We start from the raw sequence: 15906 nt of genomic DNA, 5'->3' as shown, positions 1-15906 counted from the left end.
CAATGCAATTCGGACACTAACAGCTCACGGTTAGGGTGACTTCACGGGTTAAGGGCACAGTCCCCACAAAACCACTCTGACTTCAGACACCAGCCACAAGCTCAGGTGTTCCCAGGCCACATGCGCTTCTGACCAAACGGCGACAGATTCTTACTACCCCCTCAGGTTCAATAACTCACTAGAGTGGCTCACAGAACTCAAGCAAGCTCTATACTTACAATTATGGTTTTCTATAAAGAATGTACATCAAGACTGGTGGAGTGAGGAGATGCATAGGGAAGAGTCTGGGAGGGTCCTGCCATGTCTTCAGGGTGCATCCCCCTCCCAGCCCAGCCATGTCTCACTGCCAACCAGGGAAGCTCCCTTGATCTGTGGTGTCCAGGGTTTTTAGTGGGGTTTTATTACACAGGCATGATTGACTCCATCACTGGCCGTGTGACTGAACTCCATCTTTAGTCCCCTCCTCCCGCTAGACGTCAGGCTGATATCATGTGGCTTAAAGCCTTAACCCTTTAGTCGCATTGGTTGGTCTTTCTGGTGTGACCAAGCTCCATCTGGAGTCATCTTGTTAGCATAAACTCAGGTGTGGTTCAGGGGACCCTCCACGAATAACAATGAAATTCTTATTATTGGGGAAATTGTAAGTATTTAGAAGTTACCTCCCAGGAGTAAGGGACAAAGACCAGCCCAATTCTTATTAAACAACCGCTCCCTGTCACCACCTCCAAGTACCTTAAGGGAGCCATGGTTTCTATGTTTTTGTATCAGGGTGGTCAGCTGTGTATTAGGAAACTTCTGCGGTAGGAAAGGTACAAAAAATGGATATACCGGCCCCCGGTGGGTGTTAAAGAGGTTACTTTGAGAAATTTCCATTAGAAAGTAAATACCTCAATGATAGGTAAGTGCCTGTTTTATTGTTGGTATGCCAATGAGGTCTAGTCAGAAAAACAGAAATGCACTAGGTATTTTAACAGAGCGAATTTAATGTAGAGAATTGCTTAAGTACCTTTTTGGAGGACTGAAAAAGCAAAACGGAAACACAGCTCAGAGGTATAATCCTCAAGGCTGGGACGACAAAGGAAGAGATTGGGATTTTCAGAAACTAGAAGCTCAGAGGAGGGCATCAGTTTCCGGTGTTGGTACTTCAGCGGCTCAGAGGAGAGGCCCTAGGAATTGGAGTTCAGATCTCTGTGAAGGGGAAGGGTCTCCATCTAGCTGGAGCTAGTACCTCCAAGGGCATGTAAGCAGGTGACTTGTTCTAGGAGCCTGGAGCCAACTGCTGCTGTCAGGGTGAAAGCCTGTCACTGGGTTGACACTGAGGTGAATCACAAGCCAATAATAGCATGTCCTTCCTTCCTCTTCCTGCCTTCCATCTCATCTCCCTCTGCTCCCCCCATTGGTGGAAACTGACAGGGAGGTGGAGGATGGGGGATAAAAGAGAAATGTTATTTGCAGAGTCCCAACCCCAGCTCCACAAAGCAAGGTATAGAAGGGCAAATTTGGGGTAGATGAGATAATTGCTTAATAATGGGCACAAATGGGTACGTTGTAGGTGTTTAACATATTTGGTTCCCGCAGTTCAACAAGATGTACATGTAAAAAAATCATCAGATCCAGGGGCTCTACCCCCAGATGCTATGTTACTTCCTTGTGTTTCTTAGAAGAGTTACCGCTCCATGAGTTGACTGGCCCCAAGATTCTCCCTGGAGTTCAGCATTTATGTACAAACAACCCTAGGATGTAAGCTCTATGAAGGGGGCGATTTTTGTCTGTTTTGCTCACTGCTGTATCTCCAGTGCCCAGAACAGTGGGGGATAAATTCAAATATTCGTTGAATGAATATCCTTAAGATTGAGACCTGGGATTTTAAGAGCCCAGTGAATGTCTTAGCATTTAGGACTGTTGTTTTGCAAGTATGACAAGTGGTCATTGTTCAGAGTTACCAGATGCTCTGGTATCTTGTGAGTTAAGTTCTCTAAGGCTACAAGGAATTGAACTGCATCTAGGTTCCCTTGGTAAGTAGGGATTCATGATACACAAGAAGTAAAAGAAAGAAATAGTCTCAATCAGGCATAGCCAAGCTGTACAGAGATTCAGGACACAGCTAGGGACTCAGCTGTCTAGTCACTCCCTCAGCATCAGACATCCATTGCTCCCTGTGCACATTTTCATCCTAGTAACTCTTTGCCCTGCCTTTCTGCCTCTACTGTTCTTGACACCACCAAGAAACTTCTCTTCCCTTACCACATGACGTTTGTCTACTCAAGGTTTCTATTTGCCCATGGTTTCTGGCTGTTATTCTTGACTTGTGTTTTGTGCCTTATTTCTGGGGGCCTTTCCACTTCTTTGTCACTCTTGTTAAAAAATTCTGTACATCTCTCTCCCTAAGAGAAGATTCAATGGGCTCAGAAAGGCACTGTCTAGTAGAGAGCCTTCTTTTGGGCAAAGTTCTCCCACCAGGTCACCTTGTAGACAGCTGGCCACTTATAGTCAGATGCCAGCCCTGATGCAGTCAACTGTAGCAAGAGTGATGGCATCATGTAATGTGCAGTGGTGACCCATGCATTAGAAATCCATCAGAGGACCTATCAACTTGGCTCTCATAAAAGGACCAGGCATACTGAGTGGCTCACACACTACAATGATACAATAGCACCTAAATGAATAGAAAGCTAAATTCTGAACTCTTTGCAGTATTCTAAAGTTAATGGTGCATGAGAGAACATTGAATCAGGATCAAGAATTCTAAGTTCAGCTTCTGCACTATTAAAACATTGTATCTGTTTTTCTGTACCCTACTGTGTCTCAAAATGCATAAGGTAGTTTTCAACTTGCATCAAAATAATTTTCATATTTTTAGTCTAGTTTCCTGCAAAATACCTGGGGTAGAGGAGAGGCGTGGGAGGCTGTGTGAGACTCATGTAGATAATTCTAAAATTATAAAATACTTCCCCAAATTCTAACAATTGAGAGCTTCATTTTTTTGGCTTGATTTTTTTTTGTTTGTTTGTTTTGTTTTTTTTTTTTGCGGTACGCGGGCTTCTCACTGCTGTGGCCTCTCTCATTGCGGAGCACAGGCTCCGGACGCGCAGGCTCAGCGGCCATGGCTCACGGGCCCAGCCGCTCCCCGGCATGTGGGATCTTCCCAGACCGGGGCACGAACCCTTGTCCCCTGCATCGGCAGGCAGACTCTCAACCACTGCGCCACCAGGGAAGCCCTTGGCTTGATATTTTTAAATTAAAAAATTTTTTTCATAGAGTGAAGGAAGGAGAGATGTAACAACAATATGACTATTAGGGAAAGTGATGCCTACTAAATGTTATTACTTAGATAAATAATCTGTCTTTATAGTGGATTTTGTTTACTTGAATTGCTTTGGAAAATTATAGATTTCATAAAAAGAGACTTATTAAAATCACGCTGGAAGAATTTCTCTCTCAACACAGTTCTTGCTATTAGATAATCTCACATCACTTTCTATAGTCGTCTTTTACTGATTTGAAAGAACAAGCATTCATATGACTAATTTGATAGCGGTCTTGAGGATGATGCAGGTGGAGTTCAAATAGCCACCTGGTGTCAGCTACATCCAGGTATACAGTGGCTCGAAGAGAATCACTGCTCCATGGGTGGAGCAGAACAGAGGTTTAAAATTCAGTGGACACTGCACATCACAGGCTATGCAAAAGGAGCTACAACTATTCAGTACTAAAAATATGCGAACACACAGTTGGCATTTGTTATGGGGAAACAGTATGTTTTCGGGAAGCTTTCTGACTTTTGAGAGCTATGAAATAATACATTCTAACTGTATGCATTAAGGTTAGGGTTAGAGTCAATAAAACAGAAAAATAACAGTGGTTTAAATAAGATAAACATTTATTTATCTCCTATGTAGAAGCAGTCTGGAGATAGACAATTCTAGGACTGGCATGACAGCGCCTCAAAACTTTCAGGAACCCAGGCCCCTTCCTGCTTATTTTTATGCCATCGCTCAGATATAGTCCTGCCTAGACCAAGATGGCTGCCCAAGCTCCAAGGATCAATCTACACACCAGGCAGTAGGATGGAGTAAGGGACTAAGATTGGCATGAGCCATCATTAAGGAGATTTCCCAGCAATGTCACATAGGTCTGCCTATGTTTCATTGCCAAGAGGAGAGCTGAGAATGTGGTCTTTACGCTGTGTGCGTTATACCTTGCTTAAGGCCAGGGTTCTATTCCTAGGGAAGGCGGACATAATAGAAATTAGAAGGCAAACTAACAGCTTGCCCATCCTAGCTTTCTCACTATACCTTCCTTAGTGCCTTTGTCAGATAAAATGAACGATGATTTGATCCAGAATGGCAGCTGTTTCTGTTCTTGTGCATCTATGACACCACACACTGCAGTAATAGTTACAAGAAGAATGTATCCATATCAGAAGAGCACTAAAAGATTTTTTAAAAAAAGAAGAAACAAGATTTATGTTATCAGGTATTCATTCCTTGCCAATGTTGACATTTTAAGCTTTTCTGTGTTTTATAATAATATTTTTTAGTTCATCAAGGCTTAATTTCATTCTTATCTGGTTTCAGTGTATAAGAAGAGTCTTGGAGATGAAATTAGTTCTGAAACATCTGGTGACTTCCGGAAAGCTCTGTTGACTTTGGCAAATGTAAGGTTTTATTTTTTACTTTTTAAGTCCCCAATAAGCTGCATGGTCAATAATAGTTTTTAGGGTGTTTGAAAATAACCAAAGTGAGACGATGAGATGGCAGTTTTCCTTATGAAATGATTTGTTCATCTTACGTTTGCATTGCCACCACGCAGTATAATATTTAACCACCCTCATAAAGGTATAACATAGTGATGTAACCAAAAAATCTTGTTTTGGTCAGTATATGAATTAAATGTATTTTGATCAGGTTTCATAATACATTAGAAAATTTTCTGCACATTCATCTGGAAGGAAAATAATTGTTCATTTCCATTTTGTCTCCAGTTTTAAGAACATGTTGATTTTCTTCTGGACTTGAAAGAATATATATTTCTTTTGGTAGCACTTAAATTAAGTAGGAAGCATGATACAGATGAATTATCTTCAGAGATGGGTATATCAGTCTCAGGATTAAAAAAATGTGGCTTGCTGGAACTTCATCCTTGCCCTCTTTGGAAGAGCTGCTAAACCATTCATCACCATGTGACCAAATGAGACCACACCTTGCCGTCTCTTTTTAGGAGGGTCTTGGTTTTATAAAAAAGGTGGTGAGGTCAAGGATGAGATAGAGTCATAGGTGTGTGTAAGAGAGAAAATGATTTAAGCCGTATCTCAACAGCCTCTTTCAGCTGATTTAAACAGCCCTTAATCTGTGAGAAAATCCCAACAACCATCCCAGCCTGAGGGTTAAAGCAGCACTTGGCAAAGTGAGGCATTATGCCACTAAGGAACAGTTTATCCTAATTATGGTTTCAGTTGTTTCCAATGGTGACAACCTTATGACGTTTGAACCTACACACCCAAACTGATGAGGTATCGCTGCAAACATACGATCCCCCAGGTCTGTATTCATAAGTGCAGATCTGCTTGTGTGCATGTGAGCACACACGCCCACAGAAGGCAGTGGAGAGCAAGGCTCCTGGGCAGGGTTTCAGAATAAGACCTGGAGTCTGCTGCTCCTCTGCTGCCTGCTAGCTTGATATGCTGAGACGAGTTACCTTAAGTCAAGCCTCAAAGCCTTCATTTCACATCTGTTCAATTAAAATAATAACAGTACCAGCCTCAGAGCGTGTTGAGAAGATTAAGAGAGAAAGAGTGTGAAATACTTAGCACAGAGAAAGTTATCACTACGTCAGTACGTGGTGGTGCTGGCTTATTGTAATTAATACCAGTGATCATCAGCGTTTTTATCTTTGGAGCAGAGTGAATGATGAAAGGAGAACAAGAAGGCAGCAAACTAGGGATGACTAGTTAGAGCAGAGTAGCAGCAGCACTGAAAGAAACCGAGAAAAGAAATCATGCAAAAATCAGGCAGGCCGGGGCTTCCCTGGTGGTGCAGGGGTTAAGAATACACCTGCTGGTTCACGGGACATGGGTTCGAACCGTGGTATGGGAGGATCCCGCATGCCGCGGAGCAACTAAGCCCACGTGCCACAACTACTGAGCCTGCGCTCTAGAGCCCATGAGCCACAACTACTGAAGGCTGTGTGCCACAGCTACTGAAGCCCGCATGCCTAGAGCCAGTGCTCCACAGCAAGAGAAGCCACCACAATAAGAAGCTTGCGCACCGCAAGGAAGAGTAGCCCCTGCCCGCCGCACCTAGAGAAAGCCCGCACACAGCAATGAATACCCAACGCAGCCAAAAATAAATTAATTAAAAAAGAAAAAAAAAGAGTAGTTTAAAAAAAAAATCAGACAGGCATACAAAGACCTAATGTTTGCAAATAGGAACAAATGCATTTTTTAAATTTTTATTTATTATTTATTTATTTATATTGAAGTATAGTTGCTCTACAATATTATATGTTACAGGTGTACAGTATAGTGATTCACACTATTTAAAGGTTATACTCCATTTATAGTTAGCATAAAATATTGGCTCTATTCCCTGTGTTGTACAGTATATCCTTAGAGTGTGTTTTATACCTGATAGTTTGTACCTCTGACTCCCCTACTCCTATAATGCCCCTGCCCCCTTCCCTCTCCCTGCTGGTAACCACTAGTTTGGAACAAATGCATTTTTAAAGTATTATAGCCAAATGTTTCATTCACCTATAATTTGCAAAATAATTCAGGCAATCTTCTTTTCCTTCTCCGTCTCCCATCTTGCTATAATGTGCTGAATTATTTGTGTCCAAGCACACACACTTAGCCACAGAGCCTTCAACAGTAGAGTTAGTGGGGAATCTTTGAGGTTTTGGTTTATTTTAATAGAGTTTATTTTTTAGAGCAGTTTTAGATTTGCAGAAAAATGCAGCAGAAACTACAGAGAGCTCCCATATGCCACCCCCCATCACAGATAGCCCTGTTGTTAACATCTGCACTAGTGTGGTACATTGGTTATAGCTGATGAATGAATTAGATGATGAATGATAAAAGAATTAGATGATGAATTAGATGATGAATGAATGAACTGACACATTATTATTAACTAAAGTCCATAGTTTACATTAGGATTCACTCTTCGTGTTATACATTCTATGGGTTTTGACCGATGTGTAATGTCTTGTGTCCACCATTACAGTATCATACAGAATGGTTTTACTGCCCTAAAAATCATCTGTGCTCCAGCTCTTCATCCCTCTGTTTCTCCCTCTGAACGCCTGGTAACCAGTGATCTCTTTATCTCTATAGTTTTGCCTTTTCCAGACTGTCCTATAGTTGGAATCATACAGTATGCAGGCTTTTCAGACGGCCTCTCTTCGTGGCTTGATAACTCATTTCCTTTTTATCACCGAGTCCTATTGCATTGTATGGATATGCCACAGTTTATTCACCTGTTGAAGGGCAGCTTGGTTGCTTCCAAGTTTTGGCAGTTATGAACAAAAGCTTCTGTAAACATCCATGTGAAAGTTTTTGTGTGGACATTAGATTTCACCTTATTTGGGTAAGTGTCAAGGAGCACAGTTGCTGGGTCGTATGGTAAAAGTATGTTTAGTTTTGTAAGAACCTGCCAGACTGTCTTCCAAAGAGGCTGTCCCATTTTGCATTTCCAACAGCAAGGAATGAGATTTCCTGTTTTTCCACATCCCTGCCAGCATTTGGTGTTGTCACTGTTTAGAATTTTATCCATTCTAATTGGTGTGTAGGGGTATTGTTTTAATTTTCAGTTCTCTAATGGCCTATGATGTTGAGCATCTTTTCATGTGCTTTCTTGCCATCTGTGTATCTGATGTCTATTCAGATATTTTGCCCATTTTTAATTGGGCTGTTTGTTATCTTATTGTTGGGGTTTAAGAGTTCTTTATATGTTTTAGATACCAGTCCTGTATCAGATATGTGTTTTCAGATATTTTTCTCCCAGTGTGTGGCTTGTCTTTTGATTCCATTCAGACATTTGAGTTTTCAGGGGAGGAAACTGCGGCTCAGAAAACTGTGTGATTTGCTACAGGTTTCATGGCTAGTCGGTGCCAGAACGAGAGCCCCAATTGCCTGATTCTTTTGTGCTGCGTGGTTGCCACTGAAGAAGCAGCTCTAAGATGCCCTGCTGGTTGGAATGCCGAGTGATGGAATTTTTATTTTTAAAAGGATTGCCCTCACTTTTATCTTCCCTGTCTAGGGCAGAAGAGATGAGGGTCTGAAAGTGGATGAACAGCTGGCCAAAGAGGATGCCCAGGTCGGTAACAGAGCAAAGAAAACATCTCCTTTAACGATTCTCCCTCCTGACTGCGTTCTCACTTCTGCGGCACCAGCCGGGGTCATGCTCTCTCCTGTCCTGTCTGGAGGAGAAGCCTGACACCTGGGGATCCCCTAACCCCACCTTTAGTCCACTAAAAGTGAGAGACACGGATTATCGATGATCTCAATGACCTGTAAAATAAACTTGCCCTCTTCTCATTCCACCTCCTCAGAAAGAGACAGAATTGGGTCTGTAATAACATTTAAGTCTTCTCCCTTGTCCAACAGATTCTGTATAATGCTGGTGAGAACAAATGGGGCACGGATGAAGATATGTTCACTGAGATCCTCTGTTTAAGGAGCTTTCCTCAACTGAAACTGAGTATGGACTCGCATTACAATCCTTTTTTGCATTGTATTGTTTTGGCAAATATTTCAAGGTTTAACATACATAGTTCTGGAAAACGAAGTGAAAAATCGTGAAGGCCTGTCCCATTTTTATGTACAAACATTTCAGGAAACAACCTGGGAGGTGGGGGTGGGAGGGATGGCAGGGAGAAGAGAGGCACAGCTCTCTGGGGTGAGAGCAGAGAGGAGTGTTCCCGTGGGATGGAGGAGCCTGACGGCACTGCTTCCAGCCCATCTCTTGCCTAGTTAGCCACTTTCCAGGAAAACTAGGCATTGCGGGTGAGTCTTTGTTAATGCATTAATGCAGATTAACATTCAGCTTTTTCTGATATGAAGGTACATGGGTGAGGGGGAACACTTTTTATCAGACCAACTATTACATGGAACACCTCAGCACCCACCCCTTCACTCATGCATCTCTCTGAGTCATTCTGGAAGCAATGGCACCCAGAAGCCCAGATCTCCACTTACTAGGGACATCTGACTGTGGCTCCCCAGTGCTGGTCTAGAGAACAACCACAGTGATGACTACGCTTATGCCGAGTTCATGGGAAAATGAGGAAACTTGGGCATTAGCATTTCATCCTTTTTATAAAACAATGGCAGTAGTATATTATAGTTGCTTTATTGATGTCTTTATTTGAAAAATAAAGACCGAACAATCCTAGATCTCTCTCCAAATTTTCTTTTTTTGAAATTCACTTGGAAAAAATATACTTGGGTTACAAAGTATGCCTACATCTCGGTGACGTTTGTACAGGTTTTGCTTTGGGGCAAATGTTGATCAAGTACTTTGAATGCCTTCTAGTAAGTATGAAGTAGGCTATGCTGCCTTAGGGAATGATTGACTCAGCACAAAATCTTCATAATTAAGATTTCTTCAGCAGATTTAAAACCTATTTGACTCATGACCAGATTATTGTTTCCCAGGTGCTGCTATAATTTAAAAGTAGCCCACCTTATTAGATAAATTATTTATCTGTTAACCTTTCAGGCTATTTTAAATGCTTACAGCCTGGGCATGGGGAGGGAAGAGAGGAGAGAGAGAGAGAGATGGATCATTGAAGAAAATGGCCTATGAAGTTCAGGTTTTATTGCAGATGACATTTTTTAAAAGTAATAAAAAAACAAAAACTTCTGTGCTGAGTTTTTGATGTTTTAAAGGAGTTTTTGAGCTTGCCACTTAATAACCTGATTTGCTGCCTATCAAATCAAAAACCACAATATATTCAAGTGTGGTCAACTGGGATACTTTAAATATTTTTGTGGTGCTGGTTTTTTTTTTTAGCATTTGATGAATACAGAAATATCAGCCAGAAGGACATTGAGGACAGCATAAAAGGAGAATTGTCTGGGCATTTTGAAGACTTACTGCTAGCCATAGGTAAGCCCCTGAGTGCTTATAAACTGAGTTACTTATAACTCAGTTACTTATAAGCTTATGAACTTATAAACTGAGTTACTTTGCACTTGTTTTAAATAAATCTCAAGATTAGCTCTTTTCGTCTCAGAATCCTGACTGATTTCATCCTTACGCTTCTCATAGACCTCAGCACCGTCCACGGTACACACAATATGCTCAACAAATATTGTTAAATGGATGCCGGAAGAAGTTATCTTTTTAGGTCTTCCTTTGCCTTTTAACTCTGTATTTGTCTTGTTACCACGTTTGGATCGTCAACTCCTTGAGAGATAAAAATATTACGTTCTTGCTGGCATTTTTATGGAGCCTGTTGAAAACACAGACCTAAGCCCATTTGGTAATTCATCGTATTTGGTTATTTTTGGCAGTGGCCTCCCAAAGTTAAACTCAGGTCGGAACTACAGGTATCCTCCCTCTTGGTGATGCAAACAGGGAATATCAGAAAGAAAATAAGTCACAGACTGAATCCGTTCCTGGAGAGACACATGGATTAACAAGCAGACAAAAACACGGTTATATAAGCTGATCTGTCTTCTCAATCAGGTCTCTGCAGTCTGTGCTTTTAGGAACCCAAAGAACACCTTGCAAGAAAGATTGCATTCAGAGAAATGAGACACTCTTGGAAGACAGGATTCAGTGACCATTCTAGTCAGAGTCAGGCAATTAATTCTGAGTGCTCGTACACACACAGAATCCTAAATAGCAATCCTAACTTGTTATGAACAATCCTAAGTTGTTCAGAATCCTAAATACCCAATGTTGGGTGGCTATTGGGCTTGCTCCAGGCTGCTTCTCCATTAATGCCAGGGTAGGAGTACCTGTACTCCACACAGCCTGTCATTTCGCCGATGAAAAATCATATCTAACGTCCATCATGATAATTAATAGCTTCTACGGTGAGTTAAAGATAGCTGATGTCTGAGGGTAACCTCCTCCGGGGTGAGCCTCTGATTCATCTTTCAAATGTTAGTTACCATCTCTGGAGGGTGAACTCCCCATTAGGGTGCCTCAAATTGTATTTTTAAATAAACACCCATCAGGCACCTCGCTCAGCATTGTGCTAACCTCTTTACAAATATCAACCCATTTAAGCCTCGTGACAGTCCCATGATTAGGGACTATTATTACCCCCGTGGCAAACCTGAGGCACCAGAAGGTTAAGTTCCTTCCCCAAGTTACCCAGGGAAAGTGTGGTAGAGCTGGAATTCTAACCTAGGCACTTGGGCTCCACAGTCTATGATGTCAACCAACCCCTCCAATGTGCTGCAGCGTAAACAGAGACTGAAACCTGCCTATATCACACAGTCCGTGCTCAACTATTGATATTTTAAATTGCAGAAAATATCCCAGGGAGCAAGCACTCACTAAAGTCTGGGCGTTTCCTCCACATATGTTATTTCATTTACCTTCTGAGCCTCTCTTCAGTGCCAAGAATAGGACTGTTGATCCAAATGCCGCTTAAAATATATGACTCTGATTGATTTGCTAAAAGATAGGCCAAGAAGGAAAAAAAGCTGCTTCTTCAATTAAAAAATATGCATCAGGGACTTCCCTGGCAGTCTAGTGGTTAAGACGCTGCACTTCTACTGCAGGGGGAACAGGTTCAATCCCTGTTCAGGGAACTAAAATCCCACAGGCATACAGCGTGGCATGGCCAAGAAAAAAAAAAAAAAGAATTAGAGATCAGCCTCCATAATTAGCTGTGAGAATATTCCAGTGGCAATGATATAGCCAGTTAATTTTTTTCCATTTCTTTTTTTAAATATTTATTTGGTTTTTATTTGTTTTTTATGTTTTAATTGTTTTGGCTGCATCGGGTCTTAGTTGTGGCACGTGGGATCTTTCAATGTGGCACGCAGGCTCTTCACTGCGGCGTGCGGGCTTCTCTCTAGTTGTGGTGCGCGGGTTTTCTTTGTCCAGTCGTGGCACACGGGCTCCAGAGTGCATGGGCTCAGTAGTTGTGGCACGCGGGCTTAGTTGCCCCACGGCATGTGGGATCATAGTTCCCTGACCAGGGATTGAACCCATGTCCCATGCATTGGAAGGCGGATTCTTTACCACTGGACCACCAGGGAAGTCCCTCCATTTCATATTTTAATCTTTACAACAATTTTGCTGCTTTTTACCTTGCCTGCTGTAATATTTGAAAAACTTTATTGAGATGTACAAATTCTCACTTCATTGAGCTAAGAAGCATTTTCGGAAATAGACATTGAATTATGCACTAAATTAGGGCTATAATATACATTATTTTTTCAAGTAAACGAAAGACCTTATAATTTAAAGTTCAAGATATGTCACACTTTCATTTTCTATTTCAGTCTACCATTGGAATACAACAGTTTTTTTTTTTAATCTTTATTGAGCTATAACTTAAGTACCATAAAACTCACCCAAAGTGTGCAATTCAGTGCTTTTTAGTGTCTTAACAGAGTTGTGCAACTGTCACCACTATCTAAGTTTAGGATATTTCCATCAGCCCCCAAAGAAACCCTGTGCCCCTTGACAGTCACTCCCCACTCCTCCCCAGCCCCCAGCCCCTGGCAACTACCAGTTTACTTTCTGTGTTGATAGATCTGCCTGTCCTGGCTATTTCATATACAAGGAATCTAATACAGTATGTCAACGGGTAGCTTTTGACGTGAAAAACCGTCTGAGTTCTAACATCTTAGAAATGCATGGTGGGAAGATTGCTAGCTGTCAGATCTGGACTTAGATAAGGAGAGGCTTTATTCAAAGAGACTATTTCAATAGGGAGAATAGTTGAGTCTCAGAAACGTACAAGAGTCTGAAAATCAAACAGAAAAAGCTTTTCTTTTATGGGGAGGAGATAAACAGACCTTAGCAGAAGCTTTCAAAGGGAAGTTGGACAAGCAAGGCGGCATAATCGTTGGGGGTTGACAGGAAATGTGTCTCGCTGTGTCAACTGGTTCTCAGGACCAGCTGAAAAGGGGACACGTTCTGCATTTCAACACCTGCTCAGGCTGGGGGGCCAAGCTAGGGTTCAGGGGCCTGTGTGGGGGAGGGGAGAGGCCTGAGTAATGGTCAAGAGAACACAGAGGGTAAGAAGCGGGCAACTGTCAACACTGGGTCATCATAATGAACTTCAGTGGACTCCCTGATTTTTAGGAATTTCCCTGAGTTTCCCTGCTGGGGTTGGGTCTTAAAGCAAGCTTCCTTATACTGCATATGCCACCATCTCCCCAAATATTCCTGAGGAACAAATCGTGTGTTTAAGAACATAAAGCGGAGAACAAGGTAAAGGGTTATGAAAAGAAAGGATTCTCTGCGTTTAGTCTGGGGTGAAGGAGATGATTGAAAAGCTTAATAGCTTAAAAGTGGGCATAAAACTTTCAATCAAATGATTAAGCCTTGCTGAATATTACTTTGAGAAAAAAACAGGTAATATCAATTTGCATCCTTGATTTCTTCTCAGACAGCTTCAAATCTATAACTGTTTTCATGTTTCTCCCAGATTCCATGTTTCTAATATATTTCTCTTTCTGTTTCCCTTAAATCACTTACACAAAAGGCCTTTTAGCTTTCCTTAAGAGAGTCTGAAAGGCGTCATGAGAAAGTCACTATTCTTGTTCTGTTCTCCAAAATGCATTATAAAATTCCTTCACTTTGGGTCAGATTCCTACCTAGAGATCAGATTTAAGATGATAAAAATAATTGTGTTGCAATAAATAGATTTATTCCCTACAGACTTTTCTAGTCCTGGCTGTTTTCACTTTACTTAAAGGATAATTAATTTGCTTATGTTTTTGCCTATTATCTTTTCCTGATTCTGCTTTACTTGTTATTTCAAAATAAAGAATTGAAAGATTGTAGTATTTTTTTGATGACTGAATTTAGATTATAGGTGCTGGTTCTAATGTAATTAATCAACCTATAAATTCTAATCCAGTCATTTAAGAGAAAATCTTTCCATTGGAAAAACTGGTTTTAAACTGAGCTGCAGTGCCCTTGCTTACCTAATGTGTTATTTGGAGCAACACCTCTGCAGTCTTTAGACCCAAGCTATTCATCAGTAGTCAGAGATGCTAGAAATGGAGCAATGGTACACCCTAGGGAGTTATCAATGTAAGCATAGGTGTTGGTGTGTCTGGGATCTGGAAATGAGTCAGCGGCTGTGAGAGTTTCTTTGGCAGGTAATTTTATTTTCCCTGTGGCTAAGGATAATTACTGTGCTAAAGTTCCATGCAAGTATGACATTATACGGCTTTGAAATTCAGGTTAAGCATTCATTCACTCTTTCATTCTAAAGAAAAGCCAGGAATGGGGAGGAGAGTGGTATGGTTACTTAAAAAAAATTTTTGTAAACGTATTACTGTAGATTAACTCTATTTCTATTAAATGAAACTGAACATTACTTTGCTTTTTTATAACAGTCTGTTGTGCAAGGAACACGCCTGCCTTTTTAGCTAAAAGACTGCACCAAGCTTTGAAGGTTGGTCTGGAAACTTCATATATATTCTTAACTTGCCTCAAGGAGAATGTAAAAATATTGCTTCATGTTGATGGAATTTCGTCTTTCTTTTCCACCTTGATGAGTTCTCTTCTGTAGCTAATGTGTCTACTAATTTGGCTCATTGGTTGTTAGTGAGTATCCTCATCATTACAGACGTAGGTACACTGAAGTGTTGAGTAAATCATTTCCCCCACTTCACAGTAATGCGGGCAGTCGACTTGTTTTAGGATGACAGACCTCCAGCGTGAGCCAGTAGCCTCTCAAGCTGCCTTACTTAAACCAAACTGCGTCAGCGGCCTTTCATGATACAGAAACACTGTGTTTTCTCGTCTGCTGCCACTGCCGGTTGGGGAGCTCCAGGAATCTGTTCAGGAGGTTTTCTTGCTCTTTTATGTCTTTAGACCCTCATACTGAGCCTGGCACATAGAAGGTGCTTACTTCAGGTTCTTCCTGGACATTTCCTGTGGAAGTCCATGTGCTCCTACAAGGCTGTGTCCAGAGTAAACACATCATTTTCCTCACCTCACCTCCCACCCCAGTCTTGCCCCTCATCCTGCGTTCAGTCATCTCAGTGGATAACCCCAGCAGGAACTAGCCTTGCCCAAGTCGCTGAAGTTATGCCTTTCCTCCCCAGCCTTGTTCCTACACATCAGCCACAGCCTTCTTTCTGTTTCTTGACTGTGCTGAGCCTCTTCCCATGTCAGGGTCTTTGCATGTGTCATCCTCTCTCCTCCAGGTCTGCCTATGGCTGTCTCCTTCTCATCTCTGAGGTCTCAGCTCAAATGTCACCTCCTGGAAGAGGCCTTCCCTCACTACACCGGTCAGCTGGCTTCCTTTCACTCACACTCCATCCCATCATTCTTATTACCATGTACTTGAGCAACTTGTTCATTGTCTTTACTGTCCATCTCCATCTATTAGAACATAAACTGCATGAGAACAGAGATATCATCTGTGTCGTTCACTACCATATGCGCAGCACATGGCACAATGTCTGGCACATAGGAGGTGCTCAATAAGCATTTGTTGAATGAATGAATAAATGAATAGTGTCAATATTCACCTAACCGTTCAGCGAGAAATGTTACACTTCCCTTTCCTTCATTCTCCTCAGATGATATATCATTAAGTTTTGTCAATCAACCTTTATGAGCATCTCTTCAATCTATCCATTTTCTCCATCCCTACTGCCATTATTCTAGGTCAGGCCATCATCATCATCATCATTCTGTCTCTGTCTCTGTCTCTGTCTCTCTGTCTCTCCCCTTCTCTCTCTGGTTATGT

The 15906-nt window shown here is 41.6% G+C and overlaps 1 protein-coding gene across 2 annotated transcripts in view; it reads left to right on the top strand.

Annotated features, from left to right (window-relative positions):
* ANXA3 (annexin A3) overlaps positions 1 to 15906 on the top strand; it is a 58675-nt gene that overhangs the window by 37636 nt on the left and 5133 nt on the right. For both annotated transcript variants that reach the window (XM_082653926.1, XM_082653925.1), the window contains 5 exons: positions 4578 to 4657; positions 8259 to 8315; positions 8606 to 8699; positions 10014 to 10109; positions 14543 to 14601. In XM_082653926.1, the coding sequence (XP_082510052.1) occupies positions 4578 to 4657; positions 8259 to 8315; positions 8606 to 8699; positions 10014 to 10109; positions 14543 to 14601 (386 nt within the window). The remainder of the gene's footprint in view (positions 1 to 4577; positions 4658 to 8258; positions 8316 to 8605; positions 8700 to 10013; positions 10110 to 14542; positions 14602 to 15906) is intronic.

The sequence above is a fragment of the Grampus griseus genome, assembly GCF_964374135.1.
Source record: "Grampus griseus genome assembly, chromosome: 4".
NCBI lineage: Eukaryota > Metazoa > Chordata > Mammalia > Artiodactyla > Delphinidae > Grampus > Grampus griseus.
The sequence above is the reverse complement of the archived record's forward strand: the minus strand, read 5'-3'. Positions and strand labels throughout refer to the sequence as shown.